The following is a 25,708-nucleotide window of genomic DNA, read 5'->3' as shown; positions in this document are numbered from 1 at the left end:
ACATGTCAGCTATCACCCTATCTTTGCAGAGTCAGACCAGACACTTTTTCCAACCACCCGATCACCGTAGTAAAGATGGAGTGAAGGAAAGTTATTTCATTTATACTTCAGCAGCCACCATTTTCTGCAGGTTCAGTCTACTACATTTGCATTACCCTGTTACCATGAATTAAACTGTGTAGGAACGGGGCACATTTACATACTTAATCATTCTTAATCTTCATACCTGCAGGATCTTCTAAGAAATATTTCCATATATTATTAAGTTACTTGGTGAGTATAACCTTTATCCTGTTCACCAAGCATAATTACAGATTAATAGTTGGGTCTGGTTTTAAAATAGTTTAGCTAACATTAGCTTAGGTGACAATACATTAAATTATACAGGAAAATACAGACACCTTCAAAAATAAAGTTTCAAGAGAGGAAATTATAGGACATTATTTAATAGTGGGAATGGAAAATGGCCCAAATTCCTAACGTTAATTCTATACTTTCTATACTTCTATATCTGAATCTAACACAGTGAAAGCAGAAGAAATATGTTTTTCAAGGAGAACGCAAGAAGAAATGGTATATAGGAAATTCAGCTGATGAATTTTGGAATTTATGTTAAAGGATATTTCAATGTTACATTTCACTGAAGAACCGAACACTTGGTACATCATCCTAACGATTTAAATGCAATCCTTTATGCCTCCGGCTCCCTCTTGTGGTGTATCAATGTTGATCGGCCTTACAGACCACACCTTCAAACATCTAATTGCATACCGAAGTTGCGCCACCAGCAAATACCACTGTAGAGATGTTGAATGTTCTTCATGACTTCCATCTCTACGTTTTGGGGTCAGTATAGGGGATCTCACACTGCAATTAAGAATTAAAAAACTTTGACCATGGTTATCTCTCCCAGTGTTTTTCACTGTCCCAAAGCATACTATCTGCCCAGCAATAATAAATAAGTTTCTTCTTTTTCTTTATTTCATTTGATAGATTATATATATATATGTATATACACACAGTACAATATTTTTCTTTTGTGATCAAGAATAAATGAGAGTTTTCATTGCTGGTTGTTCATTAAGTCAACAGATTCCAGTTAATAATGAAAAAAATTAAACATTTAATATCAAAAGCAACTTCAAGTATCTTCTATACATTTTAGTATTCAGTATATAGTAAGGTGGTTTGGGGGTTTTCTTTTTATATCAAAAGTGTATTTGAATAGACTATTTTTACCCTAATACTTTAGAGTACTATTCATATCAGGCATGGAGTTTAAAATTATGTATCTCATAGTCCCAACTAGCTCTTCACAAGAACCATAGGTCACTTGTACAATCACGGTGTATGTTTCAAAACAGGGCTTAATCATCAGCAAAGTCAAGATGCAATTACCATGTTTAGAAATGCACTATTTTGTTATCCTACAACAGGTCAGGCTATATTCCTTGATGTGAAGCAACATATAACACCACTGTTTGTAAAACAATACCTGACCTAGGCATAAGTAGTATTGAAGTTCCCAGAGCTATTAATCCCTTAACCTTTCCGTATAAAAATAATTCAATTTAGGCATTTATTGCACTAATTTTATCATACTGGATAGCTCTCACCCTGCATTATCTCTTCTCTTTGCTTAACTAAGATTACACTAAGGTTTTAATTTCCGTGGAAAACCTGGGAATAGGGCAACAGACACACGTATGGTGTGCAATATAGGGATATCTATAATATCAATAGTAATCTCAGAGGCATTCACAAAGGAAACTACACATTAGATTTGGAGATCATTTTCTCCAGTAGATTCATCATTCTCTCCTGCAACTGTAAGCTTTGAACTTGAATGATGTTTTGCTGATCCAGAATCCTGCGCACTTCTCTACAGGTTTCTTCCATAGCTCTACTCAACTTCTTTTGTTCTTCCAACATGGCCTCCATTAATTTTAGCTTCTTCTTTTGGAAGCTGCAGCTTTGCATTTTTCTTTTCTTAACTGGTCTTTCTTCAGCTCTGAAATATGAATATTTGTTAACAATTAAACTCATATTTATATATTTAAAAAATAATGTTAGAACCTAAAATTTTATACTTCATTCTTGGCCAAGCTATAACCTAGTCCTATTTTTAAACCCCTCTGTGTTTTCCAATAAATTTCTTCTCAAGTTCACACCAAAACGTAAGTATTTACTGTATTATTGCATAGCATTACAGACTGTAAAAAAAAGAAGTTTTTAAGTCTCATTGTTTTTAATAAGAATTTTCCCTGCAGAATACTAGGCATCTTTTTTTTGTTTGTTTAATCTTGACATTTTTATACATTGAATTTATAAACTGTATTGGGAGAGACATCTTGCTCATCTGGCCATTATTAAAGGTGCAATAACCATCCCATCCTCCAGAGAACATGCTGCACTGTTATGTGTTACACTAAGTTACAGCTTGTTTTTTAATGCATCGCATCACTAAGGCTGGTCCCACTACAGCATACTAGTCTCAGAATTTGCCCTTGCACTGAGACACAGCAGTTGCACTGACCACTCATTTATATATACCATCACAAAACATAATCGACATAAAAGTTGAGCAGGATACAGCTTACAAGATTCCCTCTTTTCTTACAGGTCACAGATTGATCCCATTTCATATTTGCTTTTAGAGGCATTTGCCAGTTGCACTTTAAGATCTTTTTTTTAATTAAATGTATTTGTCACAAACACAGGATACTGTGCCTACCTTCTTCTCATATTTAGGTTAATGACAAGTTTTATCAAGTAGGACAACTAACAAAATAAACCATACTTCCTCAGACTCCTAACATTTTAACGGACATTTCAAGTACACTGTAACCCTCTGCTATAGTTTTGTTTTCACCATAATATAAAGGCAAGACTCTGTATTCAATACAGTGATTAATTGCTATTTGGATTTTAAAAAAGTTCTTCTGAAATTCAAAAATAGTATTTGTAGCCTTTGAAAACACCAGATTGATGAATCTAAGGCTGTCTATGTATCCAGTCATGTTGAATGTCTCTGAATTCTCTCAGGGTATAAAAGTTAGATAAACATGTATCAAATTGTACGTCCTCATCTGTAGTCTGTAGAACTACCATGTGCAATTTAGGTAATATTTTAAGAATTTCCTCTATGCTGCATCATGCTGAGTTTCTGTATTGGAAGGAAGAGATAAACCTAGTAATAAAAACAGTGCTTTCATGATGTAGAGTTCACACGGCTGTCCTAACTTGGGGTGACAGTGCAACACGTGAATTCAAAACCAGCCTATGTGGCATACAAGTCAGAACACACACGTGGATAGATCTGTTTCTCTTAACCTGTAATCTAAGAAAGAAGTGTGCTGAATTGTGAGGGAGGAAGAAAGGCAAGTAGAAGGCAAATGTGCAAGTGAACCGCACATCAGAAAAACCTGCAGTTACAGCTAGATAACTTCTTTTCTAACTTAAAGTGACAGTCCACGTGTTCATTTACACTTTTTCTAACTCCAGACTGGAGTCCCCAACATCAAAGTTATCTGATGGTGGGTCTTGAAGTCCCTTCACACAAACAGCAATCTCAGTTGTGTTCTGCCAAATACAGTATCCTTTCTGGGTGAAATGTAATAATGAGAGCACAGTGGTGACTAGTATGCCATGTCAACGCTTTGCAGATTTCAAGACATCCTTGAATAAGGATACCTTGAACTCTTAAGGAATGTGTTTTTATTAATGTGAAGAAGGGGAGTGGGGAGAGAGGTCACTTGGCTGTGGCAGATTTGTATCATAATTTCATTCATGTTCTTACCCTACTGGACAGGATTTGTGCAACAGTGACTGTGACATTCAGATCTCTCAGCAAGAGAAATAAACAATCCTAAGCACCTGAAAGACTTAACACAAATATAACAAAAAGACACACGCCCCTTGACATTTAAGAGTGCAATGACCCAAAAAGTGTGAGGTCTATGAAAAGAAACAAATGGATTAAATTAAATGCTATTAAAATACAAGAGAAAAAAATTCAGAATTGGTCTTGAGGGAAATTGTTTGAGTAGTGTTTAGTCATTTGAATGTGATGTCCCCCTGTCCATAGGTAAGAAAGAAAAACAATCTTCCTTTATAAATGTACACTAAGATGGTAAACGAAGACCACTGGCTTTTAGATTATCCAAGAATTTAAAGTTACTTGTACGATCCAAAGGTCTTTAGCACCATTACACTGCTATGATGATGCTAAGGAAAAGGAAAAGCCATCATCTTTATGCTAAACATAACTTTGGAAGGTATACAAAATAAACTCACCTTTGTAGAATCTATATATCATATTTGATTTTGAGCATCAAATATAATATATATAAATTATATATAAAATATATATGTAAATACATGCTGCTGTACTCAAACTGCGGGTCAAGCTTATAGCTGATCACTGAGATTATCGCAGCCAGACAATCCTGCAAGAATGGGTCTTGCATGACAGCAAATTCTGTTTCCCCCATTAAACCTAAGGGCCAGAATGATTTGAAATGTGGTTCTTAAAGAGGTCAAGCAAGTGGAAAAGTTCTACAACAGTTTAAGGACAGCACTGAATCTCTTATTCCAAGGTTCCCATCACTGCACTCACATTCACAAAGAATGCATGCTTTGTGGCAGGCAGAGCAAGAAACTTTGACTAAAATAATACCATCATTTCAGAAAGTCACCTTTTGAATTTAACCTTGTCTTCACAGAGGATTTAAATACTGAAAATGCGATGTATCTTTATCCTCTTCCCTATAGAGTACTAGAAAGTAGCTACAGTAAGACCTCTTGTCTGAAACAGGTAAGAGCTGGGTCCAAGAGCAACAAGAGGGCTTGCGTCTTATCAAAGTAAGCGCTGGTGATAATGGTCCTTGATAAGGAATGAGAGAGAAAACCTGAGGCACGTCAACGGTACTGAGCTGCACTGAGTACTGCATGACTTTCTTGGCAATTGTGGCTACCGTTTGTGTTTTAATTTCAATTGAAATAAAAAAAAATAAAGCACCATAAAAAAGGAGATGGAATGATTTGGATTGAATGATTATTTTTAAGAGAAGAAAAAAAAAAACCTCTGAAGTGTTGTCCTAGAGTCTGTACAGGATTTTATCTGTTTTTCAGTTAAACAAATGTGGTCCATCAAAAACCTGTGAGACACATAACCATACATCCAAGACAATAACTGTCTTGTGCAGCTCCAGAGAGGAAAGAGAGGCAAAATGCCTGGTGGTGATGGCAGCTATCTGGGGAACTGTATCAGCAGTATCTGCAGTCTGCTAATAACCGAGAAGGTACCTGTTGACAAGTTCTTGCTCAAAATTGTGTTTCAGCACAGAGAAGTTCCCCCAAAAGCCAGGGCAAAAGGATTCTTCAAGGTTTCCTAAGTACTCTCTCTGTTTCTTTACAATTAACAAGCAAGACTTGGTAATTAGACAGCCTTAATTGAAAAGAAATACTTATTTCAGACAACCCTAGCTTTGGTGGTGTTCCAAACCTCCTTTTCTCTCCAGCCATAGTGACTATCAGTGAGAGGGTTTTATGATCACTCACAAGTCCATAGTAAGGACTTAGAATTTACAATCCTCTCTTCTTGCAGGATAGCTCTCAAAGGAGAGCTCTTGAGAGGGGGTCTACAAAAGAAGGGTCTAAAGAATCTAATTTACGAGTAAAGAACCCTCAGCAACATGAAACAATGTAAAATGTCCAGTGATGCCTGAAGGAGTCATTTGAATGCTGAAGTGTTTCCTCAGATATTGAGCATCTTTCTTGAGAAGTTCCAGGTCTCCTAGGTAGCATGCCAGAGAGATCTCTCCAGCGTCAATAACTTTTTATAACAGCAAGTCAGGAGGGAAGCAGGGATAGGAATATGGGTTCAGCACTGAGTAACCCACCAGCATCAGTATCCTCAGGTAGTTTCAGCTAGATGTCTAGTTTGGCAATCTATAGGCACGAGCATAAGAAACGATCAATGTTTGCTGTAGCGAACACCAGTCAGTTCCTGTTGCTGATTCTCCATGTTGCTTTCCTGTGCAGCCAACACCTCTGTGACAATAGGGGTGCAACAGATCCTGACGGCCTCCACAGCCTCTGCCAAAGAAGTATCTCCAGTCTTTGCCAAGCCTAGTCTCTGAAGGTAGATTTTTGACATCTGGAGGAAAGAGGGGTCTAGGAAATCCAGGACCTCAAATACAATCTGCTGATAGTCTTGGGCCTCTAATGTCTACAGCAGGGAGCCTCCAAGAGAATTTGCACTGGTATTCCCCTGACCACACACACAAAGTGTGGAAGAGCTCTGGCATTGGTACCACGTTCCAAGCAGGACCTTGCAAAGCTAGGGGTTTTTTGTATGTTGTAGGGTTTTTTGTGTGTTGTAGGGGTTTTTTGTGTGTGTGTGTGTGGTTGGACTCGATGATCTCAAAGGTCCTTGCCAACCATGAAGATTCTATGATTCTGTTTCCACATTATGCTCCAAGACAGACAGGCAGGGTTCAAATTAAGCAAACCAAGGGAAAGAAAATGTTCCCTCTCATCTAGGATGCTGAGCAGAAATGACAGTGTGCATTGGGGACCAGGGGGAAACAAAGCAAAACCTCCAGATATAATTAGGCAAATCTCAAATGTATTTGCTGTCTACCTATCTAAGATCAATTTAATTCACTGTTCAATTAAAAGTTCCTTGATTGATTGCCTACACTCACCCAGTAAGGCTCAGTTCAGGGATGTGTGAATAATTAATGAAGCAGGAGTTGAATACAAAGAGTAATCTGTTTGCCAAAAATGTGATACCTGCACAAAACCATAGAAACAATTCTTCCTTTCTGACTACTTCATGGCAAATGGGTCTCCAGTACCATCAGTGTGTGGAATTTATGGCTTTCAACTACTAACAGTTGTTTCTGGCTTGGTTCTGCTTTTTTAGGTACATAAAAATCTGAGTAGGTCTCCATAACACATATCTTTATGGAAAATAATTAACAATGATCTGGAAGTAAATAATATTCATATCAGAGACAGCACAAAGACCTTCAGAATTTGGGGACTGAGAATCGGGCTACCTGGATCTTCTGGTAAACTAGGCTCGTTCAAATACAGCCAAATGCATTCAGGAATTAATGAGGCTCATCCTTGAAGTAAAGGGTAGAAAAGAACCACAAAAATGGCTTGGAGCTTGGGCAAAGCATCTTGCTATGATAACAAGTCTGCATAATGAGTTACGATGCACTACATAATGCGCATAGCCTAAAGCTCAAACTTCTTTGTAGATGCTGCCCATTCAGATTTTAAATAGCCATGGCATAATTTTAGAAAGATTGAAGGCTTTGCCAAAACTGTTATTTCCTGAATTAGCATCCCCACCAAGTTTTAATGCACTTCTATTAAACAATTCATATCTTGGTTAATTCATGTTACCAATTCTTACTCTTTCTCTGTGTGTAAACCTTCTGTATCAAATTATTTAATCTACATTTAAAAATAAAAGAACACCAAAGACGGTATTATCATGGTACAAAACTACCTTGAGGCAAAAAGTGAAAAACACTGAAAGGATCTCCTACGTAGTGAAAATAAACATAAGTAACGTCTGAAAGTTTAGTTCACTATATTCACATTAGAAACAAGACACTGGTTTAAGCAAGAGATTAATCACTGGAACAGATCCCTGCAGGGAAGAGTGAATTCTCCATCTTCTGAATATATCAGATCTAGACTGAATATCCAGTAAAAAATTTCCAAGAGTCAAACAAATCACAGAGACAAAGAAATGGAGGACAACAGAGACGTGGGGCTCCCAAGTGCAGTAGGCCTCTGCTGAAGGGAAGCATGTCACAGAACCCCCTCCATAACATTTCTGGGCTCCACACCAGAATAACAGAATTCAAATGCATGGATAGTATTTAACAAGAAGTCCAACTAGGTGACATGGTGGTTTTATTATGGTCTGTTAATCTATAAACGTAACTCTCTCACACCCATTTTCAGTACGATAGAAATGGCAGAACGGATGAAGTCTGAACCACATTCACAGTCTGGATAATTATGTTCTGTCATTACTTTAACAATGAAAATAAAGACTATAAATTAGTCCACATGGTGAAAAAAACACTGTTTTCAATTAGATAAAAAGTCATTTATAGTGGTGTCGGGAATTTTTGTTTTAAAAGTTTAAACTGCTGTACAGACTCTGCCACATTGCATTATATTATCTGACCATAATAGAATAATTCTATTATTGTCAGATGTTTTATGGACATTGCAGTATAATACAAGCTTTGTTCAAGCCCAAAAGCAGTTAGAAAAATACTAAAAAAATACCAGGCACCCCATTAAAGGGAAACAGGGATTCCAAATGTTTTTCTCATCTGCAAATTGCAACAAAAATAAAAATTAATTCCCATGTTAATTGTATTATCACTAACTAGCAAAATTTGGCGTTTGCAAGAAGGTCCCACACTCAAAGAATTTCAAATAAAATGAAAAGAAATCCAGTTTCATCTATTTTCGGCTTGAAAGTATGTATGTATTGATTGAAGTATAAATCTTGACATTTTTCTTTATCATGAAAGCTAAGCATTAAATTCAGTACATTTTTTTAAGTTGAAATTTATATAGCCAAGTAGCCTCCTGCTATGTTCAAGGATACTGTCGAAAATACAGAGCTGACAAGCAAAAGCTGTGTTTGAGAGTTTAAGGGAATAACAGTAAAGTTTTCATTAGTTTAATAGTTGGCTTAAAAAAAAGTACTGTTTGAGGGTTTTTTTCCACTATCCATTGTTGACATAACATTATGATTTTTATTACTGAAGAAAAAAAAATCCCATAGCATAAGCTTACTTTGCACACTTGACTGATCTGTGTATAGTCTGCTTCACAGAAAAATAAGGAATATACAGTTGTAAAATATACAGCTGTAAAATGCATCTGTGTTTTACATATAGATATGTGTGTATATTTTTCAAAATATGTTTCAAAATAATTGTTTTGCATAGCCATCAAGTACAAAAATTGAGAGGGAAATTGAGGACCTGAAACATTCTTTTAATTTCAAATGCCAGTGTTGTCTTTAGTTCCTTTTTTGAATCTATTAGATCAACTGTGTACCGTTCAGAGGCAAGGGCATTTACAAAAAAGCCAAGATGGACTCAAATTTTATATGCTAATTCTCTTCTCTCTTGTTGGCTATTTCAAAGAGTTTTTTCAAATACAGGATGAGACTCTAATTGCTTAAGCTGAAAATTGCTTCTCAGTTCATAATTTTCCATTAGTAACTCTAAAAGAATTATCTCCCTTGTCTTACCATGGCAGCTCTAAGTGATTTTAACCCATCTGATATCATTAGCAAGCGCTTTATTTCCTTCTGCCCAAGAAAGGGTTTCCTACCCTTCTCTCATTTGTCAGACTAAACTGAACAGGTCACAGCTGTACAAGCTTTTCAAAACCCTCTATGAGTATTGGAATACTGCTTTTCCTCTTTCCAGATACGTGCCTCATTAATACCACAAGCACTTGCTAATTTTTAATCCGATCGCAATACTCACCTAAAATGTTACACTAATGTCTCAAGTGGTATCTACTGCTCAAGTTTTTCCTATTTTTAATCACATTAGAACTGTATTTTAACTTGTGAATATGTACATATCTTGCTGTTACATGACATGCACAATATTATATTGCACAAAATTCTTTTACAGTAGAGACTATGAGAGCATGGCTGCGTTGGTAAGTTAGGGAGCAATGTCTTATGGAGGTCTTACCACACTGACAGCTGACCTACCCTTTCCTCCAGTTCCCAAACCCTGTTGCACAGCCACCTTTAGCAGGTGGCAGCAGCCTGACCTGCTGCAAGGACAAAGCGTCATTACCTGCCAGACAGACTTGCAGCCAGTTGAAAGCCAGTCTCTGCCATTAAAGGCTAGATTTAAATCATAGAATCATAGAAGCATAGGGTTGGAAGGGACCTCTGGAGATCATCTAGCCCAACCCCCCTGCCAGAGCAGGGTCACCTAGAGCAGGTTGCACAGGAACACATCCAGGAGGGTTTTGAATGTCTCCAGAGTTGGAGACTCCACCACCTCTCTGGGCAGCCTGTTCCAGTGCTCTGCCACCCTCACAGGAAAGAAGTTCCTCCTCATGTTTAGGTGGAACTTCCTATGCTCAAGTTTGTGCCCGTTACCTCTTGTCCTGTCCCCGGGCACCACTGAAAAGAGTCTGGCCCCATCCTCCTGACACCCACCCTTTCAGTATTTATAAGTGTTGATAAGGTCCCCCCTCAGACGTCTTTTTTCCAGACTGAAGAAACCCAAATCCCCCAGCCTTTCTTCATAAGAGAAGTGTTCCAGTCCCCTAATCATCTTGGTAGCCCTCTGCTGCACCCTCTCCAGCAGTTCCCTGTCCCTCTTGAACCGGGGAGCCCAGAACTGGACACAGTACTCCAGGCGCGGCCTCACCAAGGCAGAGTAGATGACCTGCAGTTTCTAAATTGGCCAAGTAAAGTTAAAATATTTTTTACTAGAACAGGTTAGGTAATTACCTTGAACAAAGTAAAAAAAAAAAATACTGAACCTGAAGCTAGCTAAAATGCATTATAGCCTAAATTTTCCAGATCTTATCGCTATGGAAGTAATTCAGTTAGAGTGGCTTAAGTCCACTTCAGCTGCAAATGAAAGCATCTACATGAGCGTCCATGTGCAAGCTGTAAGCACAATAGATAACGCATTCGTGGTTGATTAGCTTGACTTCTGTGATGGCTTGTCTACGGTCTGCAGTGAAACCTGGCGTGGTGACCTCTGTCCTCCCCTACAAGTCACCTACGGTACAAAATCTGTCTTGTCCTGGAGTTCTCCCTAAGCTGAAGAAATTTAACTTCTGGCATTTTTTAAAAGTCTGATGTTATCAAATAGTCTAGTGAATAAACTATACCTCATGCGTGTGGAAAAATGACCTTCTAATTAAATTTTATTAAATAATATTACTGGAAATCAAATTACGAATTGGGGGCAAAAGTTATTGCATCAGAAATGTGATCTTGGAGTCTGCAGATCCTAAAATCAAGAGAGACCATGTATCAGGGATATCAACTACTTACAATGGACTACAATGAAAAAAAAATGTTGCTTGTGAACAAAAAGGTTGCTACAATTCAAGAATTATGTGCCATAATATATATTTGATTGCAAAAAAAAAAGCTTTAAAAATAATCAGCTATTCAAGGACTATTTGCTTAAATGGTTGAATGAATTTACCCTAGGTTTTATTCGTCCAAGAGCAGGCTTGGAAACAATAATCCAAACTTGTTAGGTTGGTTCTTCTTGCAGCTCAACACCTTCTCAGTTGCATGACTGACAGATAATTTTACTGTTATAGTCAAAGCTTCACAGACTCATGATAAGGATCTCTAGGATCAACTTTTGTCGTGCCAGAAAACTGTAATCAACTCTTATTTCACACCACTCTGGATGAAAAATGAGACCGGTAAAGTCTAAAATTTGTATCAAGTGTACAACCCTGCCTTTTGTTAAAATGCCGCTTTCCAGAGAACTCCAATCTTATCAAAAAAGGAAACACATGTTTGCATTCTCAAACTAGCACTTACTTTGAAAAAGGGATATTCTCAATTGTATTTGAAATGTTGCAATGTACTTTCAAACTGCATAAATAGCATTTCAGTGTCCGGAGAAATATTGTTTGCATCTTTTCAGCATTTTAATAATAGCTGAAGCCAGAGAATTTTCAAACTCATACCAAAAGCAAAACTAGAGCAAGCCAAAAATCTCATCTAAGCAGTATGTTATATCTCTGATTGCACTGCAGAACTCTCTGCAGAACATGCCTATACTCCTATTACAAACACTGTACCTCATGTGAGCAGTGACATGCACACTGAGTTTTGGCAATATTATACAACTTTTTGGCCAGTCCTCCTACTCACTTCCAGCCTCTCATAAAGGAATAAAGAAAATGCCCCAATTCAGCAAAGTGGCTGAGACTGGGGAACAGATGTCATTTGTGATTTACAGAAAAGATACAACAGCTGTTAGAGAAAACTGTGCTCGGGTGTCCCCATTACCTAGCAGATACGGTTCATTCTGTGAAATACAAGAAAGGGGGAAAAACAGATACTACCTCAGCTTGTAAGAAAGTAAGCTTGATGAGCTCTCTGAATGTTCATCTTCAAAGCACTCTTCCCTTCCTTCATACGTAAACTGGTTATATGGCAAATAGAGAGGTGTGGACTTGGCTGATGGAGACTGCGAGGCCTCCGTCTGTGATGTAGAAGGACCTGGTTGCTGATTTTCGTGCATTTTCACATCGCTGTGGTCTGTCACTTTGGATAAGATCCTATCAATGGTTTTGTAGTAAGGCCAGTCAGGTGCAACAGTTTCACTGTCAGTCATGCATTTTAATTTCCTGTAAGAAAAGGCATACAACGTTAAATCTTTTTTTCTTATAAAAGTACTTTTTATACAGATCTTCTATCTCAAAACATTTGTTCTGGTCACATTTAGGTGTCGAACTGAATGTTATTAATGAGAACAAAATTAGACACTTTTTTCTTTTGATCTCCAGTGAAGCCTTTCAGTTTCTTTTCGTAGTTTTGACCTGTGATTAAAAGTTGCATGTAAACCCCAAATGGAATTCAATACAAATAAAGAACATTACAACCTCTAATGGAAACAGTACTTACTACGCTGGTTGTAGAATAATTTTTCTTCCCCTTACAGAGGGCCAGACTAACCAATCTGACAGCAGACCCTGACAACCAGAGTAGGCAACACACCACAGCCTTTACCAAACTCTGAGCAGACCTGTCCTTCCATGCTTTGAAGAATGAACATTTATTTTCCATGGTGAATACAAGTGGCTATAGATATAATTCATATTCTTTTCCTAATATTACCTAAAAGCTCTGAATTGCCTAGGTAAATATCCTAGTAACACCCATGAGATGTAAATGTCTGTTCATCTGTTACAGAATAAAGATCAGTGTAGGAAGAAGTTTAGGATTTCATTTATTTACACACACAAAAAAAGCAGCCCAATGAAGACAGTTAATAATGCATTATAAACAGCATGCACAAAAACCTTACAGTGAAAGGACCATCAACCATGACCTTGTCTTTCACATGCATCTTATCATGAGATCTATTATTCAGTCCTAACACAAAGTTCACTGCTATCCCACTTGGTAGCTTGTTATTTTATTTATTTTTACTGAGAAATATACAACTGAGGTGTACAGATGAATTACACATCTCAAAGAAACTCCAGTGCTCAGCTAGAGTCCCCAGCTTTCTTTTTGTTTGCCTTTTCCAGTTCGGATCTTGTTACTCTCAATCAAAATGCAGCAAGGGAACACAACAGGAAAGGCAAGACCAATGACAAATGCTCCATTTTCATAAACCAGATTTCATTCAAATTAACAAAAAGTTGAACCAAATCTGATTCTCACAGCTAGCAAGAGGTTTCCATTAGAAAAAAGGATAAAAACTATTCCTGGACACCTGGCCCGCCCCCTTTCCTTGAAGCCTTTCAGGTTTTTCCTCCTCAGAATCCATCCTGCCCCCACCTGTCCTGCAAAGGATAGAATTAAATAACATGTAAACATGATAAAAATGGTGCCAAACTTAAAAGTGAGAACTTGAAGTTCTTCCTTTTAAACAGCTCTCAGTCTAGGGTAAGGGGAAATCCACCAGTGAGGAAAGAGGGCAGAAAGATTTGCTTAGATTTTAAAGCCATTTAAGGATTCTTCTTTCTTTCTCATCCTTGCAAGGTCTGATGAGCTTTTCCAGCTATTTAGAAATGCACACCATGGTCCTGCATAGCAAAGCCTCCACAGCCATCTGTATTTTTATGCCCTCTATGCATTCAAAATTTTAATTTCATACATGTTTCACGACCTACTGCTGCGATTTCATAGTCAGAGAATATCTAGCACAACCTACAAATACATGCATATCCATCCAGCACAGATACAAAATAGCTAAATACAGGGCTGACAGCAACCATCACTTGATACTGATTATTTTTAGTTCAATTGTTTAGGCTATTTGCATGAAAAACATATCAATTAAACCACTATAAGCTACTAGCCAAGTCAACATTCCACAAGTGTTTGCCCATGTTGAAACCCCCAATACATTCAAGCAATGGGGTTTAAAACATTACCGTCCTCAGCTGCTCATTGCAACGCATTCACCATGGTCGGCCATCCCTATGGGCGAGACAGCAAAAAGCCATGTGTGAGGACATCTCAGCCACTCCAGTGCAAAGCCCAGCAGCTGCGCTGAGGCTTCACAGACATGGTCTGATCCTGGAGGACTGCAAAACACTGTGCCAAAAAGGACAGGAAAAGCTGAGAGCTGGTATTCTGCTGACTCTGCTTTTGTGTTTAGCCTAGCATTAGGCCAGGGCCCCCAGGTCCTCATCAGCAGAGCTGCTGCCCAGCCAGTCCATCCCCAGTCTGTATCAGTGCAGGGGATTTGACCATCCCAGGGGCAGGACTTTGCATTTGTCCTTGTTGAATTTCACGAGGTCCCTGTCAGCCCATTCCTCAAGCCTGTCTAGGTCCCTCTGAATAGCAGGCCTGCCCTCCTATGTGCAGACTGCAGCCCCCCAGTTTGGCATCATGTGCAAAATAGTGAGCATGGACTCCACCACCTCCTCCTTTGGATTGTTGATATTAAACAGGGCATATCCCAGTATAAACCTCTGCAGTCCTCAACTTAGAATGAGACGCTAGGTAGAGTACAAGCCATTAAACACTACTCTTTGAGACCAAAGATCCAGCCAGTTTTTCAGCCAGCTGGTAGTCCATCCATTTGAAGTTTAACATCCCAGCTTGGATACAAGGATGTTCTTGGAGACCGTGTCAAAAGGGTTTCTACTGTCAAACCAGACAACATACCTTGCTCTGCTGTCACCCACAGATCTCGTCATTTAATCACAGGAAGCAAGCAAGTCAGTCAGATATGGTTCCCTCTTAGTAAATCCACTATGGCTATTTCCGGTTACCACCTTCTCCTTTATGTGTCTGGAAATTGCTTCCAAGATGGCTTGCTCTGTGATCTTCCCAGGAGTCGAAGGGAAGCTGATCAACTTTTAATCCCTGTTCTTGCCTTTTCTGAAGATGGGTTAAACAGTGGCCTGTCTTCAGTCCCCAGGGACCTCCCTCAATCTTCACAAACTTTCAGAGATGATTCCTGGCTCAGTCCTTTTCTGCTGCTGGTATTTACAGAATCACAGAATCTTCATGGCTGGAAAGGACCCTTAAGATCATCGAGTCCAACCAAACAACCTACAATCTCTGCCACTAGAGCATGCCCTGAAGCGCCACATCTAGACGTTTCTTAAACACCTCTAGGGATGGTGACTCAACCACCTCCCTGGGCAGGCTGTTCCAGTGCCTGACCACTCTTTCAGTAAAGTAATTCCTCCTAATATCTAATCTAAACCTCCCCTGCCGCAACTTCAGACCATTTCCTCTGGTCCTGTCATTATTTACTTGGGAGAAAGGGCCAACACCCACCTCTCTCCAACCTCCTTTCAGGTAGTTGTAGAGGGCAATGAGGTCTCCCCTCAGCCTCCTCTTCTCCAAGCTAAACATGCCCAGCTCCCTCAGCCTCTCCTCATATGACCTGGTCTCCAGACCCCTCACCAGCCTGGTAGCTCTCCTCTGGACACGCTCCAGCACTTCAATGTCCCTCTGGTACAGAGGGGCCCAGAACCGAACACAGTACTCAAGGTGAGGCCTCACCAGTGCCGAGTACAGAGGCATGATCACTTCCCTGCTGCTGCTGGCCACGCTATTCCTGATACAAGCCAGAATGCTGTTGGCCCTCTTGGCCACCTGGGCACACTGCTGGTTCATGTTAAGCTGGCCGCCCACCAGCTATTTCGTCTAACCATACTAACTAACCATTTCGTCTAACCCTACTCCAGGCACACCAGGCTCAGAGATCTGGACAGTGAAGACTGAGATAAAGAAAGTACAAAGTATCATTGGCCTTATTACTTGCATCTCTTTCACTAAATCACCTACCCTGGTTGTGATTTTTGGGGCAACCCCCAGTATCAATAGAGCTTGGGGGATGAAGTGATTGAGAGGAACCCTGAGGAGAAGGACTTAGCGGTACTGGTGGATGAAAAGCTGTATGTGAGCCGGCAATGTACACTTGCAGCCCAGAAGGGCAACTGTGTCCTGGGCTGCATCAAAAGCAGTGTGTCCAGCAGGTCAAGAGAGGTGATTCTGCCCCTCTACTCCACTCTGGTGAGACCCCACCTGGAATAATAAGTCCAGCTCTGGAGCCCTCAGCACAGGAAAGACCTGTTGGAAACGGTCCAGAGGAGGGCCACAAAAATGATCTGAAGGACCAAGCACCTCTCCTATGAGGACAGGCTGAGAGAGTTGGGGTTGTTCAGCCTGCAGAAGAGAAGGCTCCAAGGAGACCTTATTGCGGCCTTTAAGTACTAAAAGGGGGGCTTATAAGAAAGGGGGACAAACTTTTTGCAGGGCCTGTAGCAATAGGACAAGGAGTAATGGTTTTAAACTAAAAAAGGGTAGATTTAGACTAGATATAAGGAAGAAATTTTTTACAGTGAGGGTGGTGAAACACTGGAGCAGGTTGCCCAGAGGGGTGGTAGATGCCCCATCCCTGGAAACATTCAAGGTCAGGTTGGACGGGGCTCTGAGCAACCTGATCAGTGGAGATGTCCCTGCTCAGGGCAGAGGGGCTGGTCTAGATGACTTTTAAAGGTCCCTGCCAACCGAAATCAGTCTATGATTCTATGAAAAGTTTTCAGGCGTAGGTATTTTGCCTGAGTAGGTCAGTTGGTTTTTGTTTGAGCTCCACTGTGTACCCAGACCCTTTTTCTTTTTTTTTTTTTTTTTTTTTTTTTTTTTTACAAAACTATCGTGATTTTGAAGGGAGAGCTGTTGTTTATTATCTGCCCACACAGCTGTAGAGTTGCAGCTATATAAACCCAGGTATTTCTCTGGCTCCGAATGCATTCAATGGATACTAATTCTTCTACTTCTGACTGCTTACCATAGCTCAGGGCTAAAAAAAAAAAGGATCACTACCAGGAGGTAGGCAAGAGAACTTTGTTAGCTTAAAAGCAGCACCAGCAGCAACCATCTACCTGTATGGAGTCTGGCTCATACATAAAGAAAAAAGGATGAAACAGACGGAAAGATGAGAAGATAAGGGGGGAAGGGAGTGTCAGTCCTTTGGAAAAGAAGCAGAAACGCTGCAGGTGGAGGTAAACAGGGAGAACACTCACTGGAACGGTGGTGATGGTTTAGCTTTCTGGTAAAAACAAACCAAATAGCTAACTTGGTAATATTAATATCAAGTTTCAGGACTCACTGATTTTTAAATATTTTTTTATACAACTGCCAGAAGTCCAGAGAACCTAGCAAGACAGCTGAGAGATTTTGCCTGCATCGAGGTAAGCATAACCCTGGCAGAACTGAAGTCTAAAGCAAAGATGAATTTACTATTCTAAGTCAGTTATTACTGTAACTCATCCCAGCAGCTCTTAGTTGCATCCAAAATGTAAAGTTGGATTATTTTTTTTATTATTATTGTTTTGTTTCTCTGTGGGTTTGGTTTGTTTGTTTTAATGAAAAATGAAGAAGTCAAAAAGAAACAGGACAATAGCAAGGCTGGGATGCAATAGTCCAGAAATGAGAGAGGAAGATGAGCCAAACATTCAGCACTTTGACATTGGGCAAATCACTGCCTGAGTGAGCAAGCCAAGGCAGAAAAATTAGGTAAAAAGCAGGGGTAAGTGAGAAAGCCAGCAGAGCTTGCAAAATAAATTCACACTGAGTTTATCTAGAGCTGTTGCTGTTTCATGAGGCTCTATTAAAATCCAGCTGAGAGCAGAGGCGACTGAGAACGCTCTCCAAAAGCTCGGGGATCAAAGTCAAGTTTCCAGTGGACAAATATCTGGAAAACATTGTCAGCTCAGTTAATCTGAAAGGTGGTTGCTTGTCTCATTGCAGAGAAGTGAATAAATTAATGGGCTTTGAGATCCTACTGCCAAAACACTCCACTGAATGGACTGAGACACCAGTTGAGTAATTTGTGCTGCCATTGACCTTTCTTCAGTCTTTATTCTGTGCCTATTAATCCACCTTCTAAAATAAAATTATTACAATATTATGTTCTAGAGAGTTTTTTAAAATCATCATTTAGTCAGTAAAAAACAAGCAGTCTATAACTTGCCTTTTTTTATTTTTTACATTTTTTTCTCAAAACACTATTGCTTTTTTATTATTATTACGGTATTTGATATTACTACTTGCCTTAAGGAATGGATACAAGATCCATCTCCTGGGGTTTCTGAGAAAAGCTTTCAAAATAAATAATAAATAGCAACTGTTCATGAACCAATCAATGGTGAGGAAAAGAAAGATGTATAAAAGTACAGTACTAAGTTGTGCATCTGCTATAAATTATTGAAATTAAAGAGAAAGCTAGTAAAATATTGAAATTTAACTTTCTGCAGTAATTTGGCTGCACTTATATTTTATCATTTGCTGTAGCAGAGGTCAAATATTCCCGTTGCTTAATGTCATAGAGTATAGCAACAGATTACACAAGCAACAATGTTTAATTGCTATCATGTACACATGAAAATAAAAAATTAGACTAATCTTTCATTCAAATCATGAGATGGATTCAAATTTACCAATCATTAACATTAATTGACTGCGATTCAAATCAAAAAGCAACAGCTGCATCCTGTTTCCTAAGCTTTGGGGAGGGTGATGTTTTTGAAAATAATAAATTTGCATTCACACAGTTCTTATTTTGAAACATCAGAAGGAATCAGTCAAAACTGTGGACCAGTGTGCAAGCTTTACAAACCCTCCTAGCTTCTTATAAGCCAGTGTGTATTATGCCAGTGGAAATATTATATCAACAGATACAGTTACACATTAAGACCAGCATCTTAGTGGTGACGGGACACTGCTTTCTTTTAGAAGCACTAATTATAGGTTTATATGTGCTGAATGCCCCAAGTAGCCTACACAATAGAAAGAATTCAGCACGTATTCCAAGTGATGCTAAAGTGCAAGAGCTGGCATGCTAATCTCAGCAAAACTTTTGATGGCCAGCACATCAGAAAGCTTAACTTGGAATTCCAGCAGGCTTGACTCAGCCCTTCCTCCTTCCAAGATGGATAAGTAGGGAGGTTCACGCAGCTCACCGCACAGGTGTCTTCAAAACTGAACATTAAAAACCTGGTGGCTGATCTAGCCACAGCAGATATTTCAGATTCTACTGCCATTTCTAAAAGCAGAATTTTACTCAAACGCACCTGCGAAAAAATTTTCCTTACACCTACGGTGCTGTGCAGAATTTTCCACCCAGCCAATTTCCACCGCGGACAAAACGGTCCTTTAACATACTGAGACACCAGTAAGAATTACTTCAGGTCATGGTACCGTTTTCCCTGAATAATTTCCTCCACATGCACTTGGACTACAGTAACGCAGAGGAATACAGGAACCGCTCCCAGACCAGCCCATCGTCCCACTGCCTCACTTCTGACAAAGGTCAGTGCTAAATACTTCAAGAATTATTTTGATGGACACATTTTGGGGGGGACATTCACCCATAAAGACGCTTGCTTGCTTTTCCATCAACAGCTAGTAATATCCTGAAACCCGCTGTCTTTCATAACTCTAATTTGAAAACAAACAATGTCTGTATTTTTATTTAATAAATCTAATCTTTAGTAAAAATAATAATAATAAAACAACCTACTGCTCTCTTGGTGTCAATGATTTTCAGTGGTAATGAGTTCCACATGCTTATCATGCAGTGTAATACAAATTTATATGACTTTAACTAGCTTTATGTTTCTTGCCTTGCAATTCCAATAAATAACTTCTTGTATTACGGCAAAAGAAATATCTGCTTTATATTCTGCAAAATAGTACCATATATTTTTATGCACCTCTAGAACTCCTTTATATTTCTTTGCCTTCTTTCTAAGCAACTCACAAACTTTTCCATTTCTTTTAATAAAGAAAGCTTTCCACATCTCAGCCTAATTGTGTTTTCTAATCATCTTCTCATTCTCTTGTCGCCTCATTGAAATATAGGGCAGTCAGAAATAAACACAAGAATTCAAGGAGGAAATAATGACATAAAATAGATTTCTATAATGGCATTTTAACATCTGAATAAGGTTTTTACCTCCGATGTGGAGGAATGGGATATGATCACCCTAAAGTCGCTTTCGTGATGGATGCTCACGTGCACTGAACTACACCTCAACTAACTTTATCTGGCAGCAGAAAATTCCATGGAGGATCCAAACATCCCCAGAAGCAGGGTGAATACGGGGGCTGTGAGCCCAATACTGCGCTCTGTGCCACCGTAAGCACACACACAGTTGCACTAACTGCGGCAAATGCAATAATTACTGGCTAAGAAATGCTCCTCCGCTACCTATGTATACGTTTGTTTGACTTTGACTCCTTCCGCACGATGAGTAATGGCTTTCACTGAGCAAAATAAGCAGAACAATATTTGCAGGACTGCATCTTAAAACGCCGTGGGATCCTCAGACTGGAAAGCACCGTTATAAATGTGTTCACTGCTTTCTATTCCATATTCTTTAATGTTTCAAGTCTTTAATATCTGTTTCAAGAGTCGTCCCAAGATAAGACGTGCCACTTTTAACACCGAACTTGGTTAAAAGGATTAGTAGAAATATTCAAGTACTGCTTTTTCTTTCGTAGGCAAAAGTATATGTATACACACGTATACATATGTATAGCAATTTGTAGGACAGAAAATTTATTTTCCTTCAGGAAATTGTGGCACATCTCTGAATAATACGATTATCTGATTAAATATTCCAATCCAGTTAATTTCTGACTATCAAAGTCAGGCTGCAGACCATAGCATCTTTGCTACGCTGTGAACAGTTGCCTAAAAAAGTAAAGGGTCATGAAGCAATGGGAAGAAATAACCACTTGGGTGCAGAACACCCCCCTCACTCCTGCTGCTGGTGCTGCACTCTCCGTGCCACGCTAACTAACCCTACGTAATCATTGCAAAATATTATCTCAAAAGAGAGCGTTTTCCCACTCTCGGGATCTTCTTTTTCAGTTTATGCCACCGTGCAGTGATGATGCCCAGAAATACAGCGAGGTAAAGCATCTTCCTCAAGTATCCTCCAGGCACCAAGACCTGGATTAAAACTCAGCTGCCTCACAGCAAAGCCAGCAGTCGGTGGCATCTCACATCATTTTCAGTTTCATCGCAACGTTTCCCATCCTCACACACCAACAAAAAGTGCCCAGAAAACCCGAGACTGTAAGTCAGGCATAGCTTTTGTTTGTCCCTGCTCTCCCTACCACCTCGCCTTGAAAGCAAAGCGCACAGCCGTGCCTTGGGTAGGAACAAACGAGAAGAAAGATGCATTTCATATTCAAGAGTACAAAAATGAAACAGCACCGTGACGGTGCAAGGCAGTTTTCTAACTCCCCTAGATTAGCATCTTAATCAATAAGCAGGGAGCTGCAACGCACTGCAAAACAGAAAAGCAGCATGACAACACGCAACAGAAGCAATCTTAGAAGTTCACAGAAACATAAGAAGAATTTTTTAAAAAAGCACTGCGTTCCCCCCCCCCCCCGCTCTTCATGTACATGAGTGATTTTATTTCCTCCCTTCCCCCACCGCAACTTTAAAGTAAAAACACTAATTAGAAAAACTGAGACGGTCTGATTGACGACAACACTGAAAATTTAGAACAAAGGCTGACAGAAATAACCTATTCCACTTGGCAATTACGGCACTTAAATATCGTGCAGTGTTGCTAGACACCTGTAAAATCTCGGTGCCACAAGACGTGTGCCTCAGCAGGGAGGACTGCAGATTTAGCAGACTAAGCAAAGGCCTGGTAGCCAACAACTCCCGACTTCTAAATCTGCATCCGAGTAGGGAACTGCTGGGTGATGCTGGGCAAAAATAAATCGTACTTCCAGCTTTCTCATTTACCGACTGGGTGAAGAAAATTGTAAGGATTACAGCAGGGTTAGTACAGTATTTTGGAGACGTTAGCTTTTGCTCCAAAACATCAGGTTTAATATTATGGGAAATGATGTTAAAGATTATGCTTGTGGATCATACAAACGTAGAAGAAGGACATTCAAAGTTAAGGGGTTTACAGGATTTTCCCTAGTTTTCTATTTGATGAGTAGTCTCTGCATTAAATACAGTGAAGGTTCCTTACAGAAAAGCGAGCAGTTTTAACATGGTTGCCTGCTGTAATAACCTTTTTTATTATTAATACAAGCTTTGAGGAGAGATTAAATAAAAGAATCACATATTTGATTTTCTTGCATTACAAGCACATAGCTAAAATCACCACTCAGGATTTCCAGTATGAGGCAGTTTGTGCCTCACAGAGATAAGAATTTAAAAAAAAAAAAAAGAAAAGGAGGGGAAAAAAAAAAAGATATGCAAATATTTCTGTTAAGTTCTAATTATTTTTTTTCCCCCTGCAAACAACAAACGCACAAATGCCTCGCATTTTCTAAAGCCAACTTCCCCTCCTGACTGACACTGCCTGTTCTTTATCATCCCCTTGTAGACACCTCCGCCCTCCCCCCCACTCCTCTGGAGCAGTATTGACAGTGCACATTGATTCTCTCTCTGCAGATATAATAGTTCTTTCGCTGCTGCTGCTTATAATTATAGCAATGTGTGTCACTCAGTAATAAGACATTCAATTATTCTTGGCCCCGTGAAGTGTAACCCTTCAACTCACAAGAACAAAATCTAGGAGCTTCAGCCCCCCAAAAAACATTATTCTGTTTGGGGGTGGTTTGTTTTTTTTTTAAAAAAAAAAAAAAACAAAAACAAAAACAAAACTTTGCCTTGCAATCACGATTCTCACTGGCCACTTCAAACTGCAGGAGTTTCACTGCAAGGAGCCGCTGGCAGGCTAACACAATCAGTCCCCTCAGCAAAGAGAGAGAGAAAAAAAAAATAAATCTGTTTTCCCACTAAATACATTTCCATCCCTCTGCATCATAACAAGGCTAGCTAATTACAAAGAAACAAAGTTGTCCCGGAGTTTGACATGAAATGGGGGAAAAAATTAACAATGACGTAACAGCACTGGCAAGAGAGAATTTTAAAAGCGATATGAACAATCTTTAATCTTTTATCGACAGATTTCCTCTAGGAGACTTCTTTCTGAAAGGCAAAAATCACTGCGTTGCCCCTGCTAAAATCTCTTAAAATAAAAAGAATGAACTGAAGCTTACCTGTACTGGAATGTCATATTTGTAATTTTTATCTTTATTTCCTCTCCGTGGCGAATTTCTCCAGTCATTTCAAAGAGTTTGTTAGCCATTTTCTCATAAACTTTGGCATTCCTTTTAGTTTGTTTCAGCTCATCAAAAAATTCTTCCCAAACCAGCATTAAACCTCTCATTTCTGCATCAGTCCAGTTTCTGGCCCTCCTGTGTTTTTCAGTCTGAGAAGAGACAATGTAACTGGGAATTTCTGCTGCAGCCATTGCTGACTGACCTAAAAGGGTTTTAAAAGAGGACACTTAATATAGATTGAGTTTTTAGTTTAGGTTTTTTGTAGTGCAAGACATGCATATGTGGATAAAGAATTTGAATGACAACAGAACATATGAAACCTTTTTGCAACAGCTTGAAGCTTGAGTGCACAAAATGGGGCCTACATCTGACAGGCAGGAATTTAGTTAAAAGCTTTTAAACAGAGAAACGTCATTTTGATGTCACGTTTCCATAGCAACAGAGCAACTGCATAAGCTACAACAACAAAAACCTTTTAACTGAAAGCCAAAGAATCAGGACAAAGTTGACAGGCCATCAATATTAAAGCTTTTAAACACTTTAGGTTTAACAAAAAAAAGATCTATGCAGCCTTTGAGAAGCTACTTTTAAGTTTCTACTTCTTTTTTAGCTTTCCCTTACCTTTTAGGCAGACAATCTGCTAGCAGGGGGTCATGGTCGCCTGAACGAGCTTTTAAGTTGCGCCTTGACAGACTCTCTAGGAGGTTGCAAGGACTGAGGCCATGTACACAAAAAAAAAAAAAAAAAAAGCTTTTTTTTTGCAAAGATATTCTGCAAAAAAGCTTCAGCCAGCTTTATGAAAACTATACATCTCTAAGCTAATAAATGTTTAAGCAGGCAGGCTCATTAAAAAGGAGCCTGCATCTGGGTTTAAGAACATGCACAAAATAGTATTTAAGTGTTTAAAAATAGAGAGAAACGTATATACAATTTCAATGTAAAGCCACTTTTCTTTTTTTTTTTCCCCGAGATGTTTTGCTGCTGATAAGCACACACTGCAGTCCTGTCAGTATGAATTTGCCTTTGTAGGTATGTATTACTGTATGTGTATTTTGTATTCCTAGTAATTTAGATGCTATTTATGCAGCCTGTGTTCTGCCTTAGGACTGCAGCAGAAGCATTTCACCTGCTTTATGGGGAACCTAAAAGGATTATTCAATGAGTTAAAAAAAGGCTGCGAGATGCTTAGAACTGTGAATAAATTGCTTTGCTGTAAAACAAGCATTTTGAGCCGGTTTCTGTATCGGGCTATATCCTGCCAGCAGTTATACCAGGGAAGCACCGCTTATTCATCGCATCAAATACTGTGCAACACAAGCGGTGGGCCAAATTCTGCCCCCGCTTGCGCTCGTGCAATCCGACACTAACCTTCCACAAAAGAGTGAGATGCAGGAACTGCATTAATTCAAGCAGTACAAACCAGCCGAAGAGAAAGATGCTAATTTCCTACAGTCCTGATGTAACCGTGTTATGTAAAATATAAATAAATAAACCGGGGACCTTCCTTATTATTATTTTCTGTTTCAGCATATACCAGCAATAATGACCTCACTGCAGGGCATTTCCTGAAGATTAATGACAGGCAGGGGTTAATGGCCTGAGGCTCACCCAGTCAGTCCTTAATCCCCAGGAAATGTTCTTCGCCTCAATCCTTAATGCTTAAGTATCCTATAAATTGTAAGTCTTCTCATAACCACATCCTTGATCTCAACAATAGTTTAAAAATGCACAGCTTGGTTTGCATCCTGGAGATGGCAAAGAGAGCACATAATGTTCCTAAAAGGTACACTAGTAAAATTTGTTGTATCGTTGCCTTCTTTTTATTTTATTTATTCTACTCTTTACTACAGAAGGCACAACAGCATACCACAGAATAAGGGGTGGGGGGGTGGGGGAAATCACACAGAACTTCCACTGAGCCAACCCTGAACACATCTCTGTTAGAAATATACCTGCTGAGTCACTGGCTTCCTAAAAAAAAAAAAAAAAAAAAAAAAAAAAAAAAAAAAAAAAGGAAGAAAGGAAAAATCCCTTAGCTTCCAAATAACTACTCTTAACTACTAATATGACAGCCTAGCAACTATTACCTTTAAAAATGTGTAAATAGCAGCATATGTTGTGATGATGATCTTGCATGGTTTGTCTCTTGGGTGGCCAGCTGGGAGACATCACATGATCAGGGGACAGATGGTGGTCAGAAGAGGATCAGCTGGTGACACGTTCATTTTATTAATTTATTGTTTTGTTTTGTTTTGAAATTCCCATCACTTAACCTTGGGCTCCATGCAGCTATGTTAATAAAACTGTACCAAACTCCGCTGTCTGGGGTGGCTG

The 25,708-nt window shown here is 39.2% G+C and overlaps 1 protein-coding gene across 1 annotated transcript in view; it reads right to left on the bottom strand.

Moving 5' to 3' along the window:
* Window positions 1–1,048: 1,048 nt before the first annotated feature.
* Window positions 1,049–25,708, bottom strand: part of MSANTD1 (Myb/SANT DNA binding domain containing 1) — a 36,614-nt gene continuing 11,954 nt past the window's right edge. Inside the window, 3 exon segments of the mRNA XM_074589023.1 lie at window positions 1,049–2,011; window positions 12,133–12,417; window positions 23,312–23,576. Coding sequence (XP_074445124.1) covers window positions 1,771–2,011; window positions 12,133–12,417; window positions 23,312–23,576 — 791 coding nt within the window. The 3' untranslated portion in view covers window positions 1,049–1,770.

The sequence above is a fragment of the Larus michahellis genome, chromosome 5 (assembly GCF_964199755.1).
Source record: "Larus michahellis chromosome 5, bLarMic1.1, whole genome shotgun sequence".
Classification (NCBI taxonomy): Eukaryota; Metazoa; Chordata; class Aves; order Charadriiformes; family Laridae; genus Larus; species Larus michahellis.
This window is presented reverse-complemented; position numbering and strand designations above follow the sequence as displayed.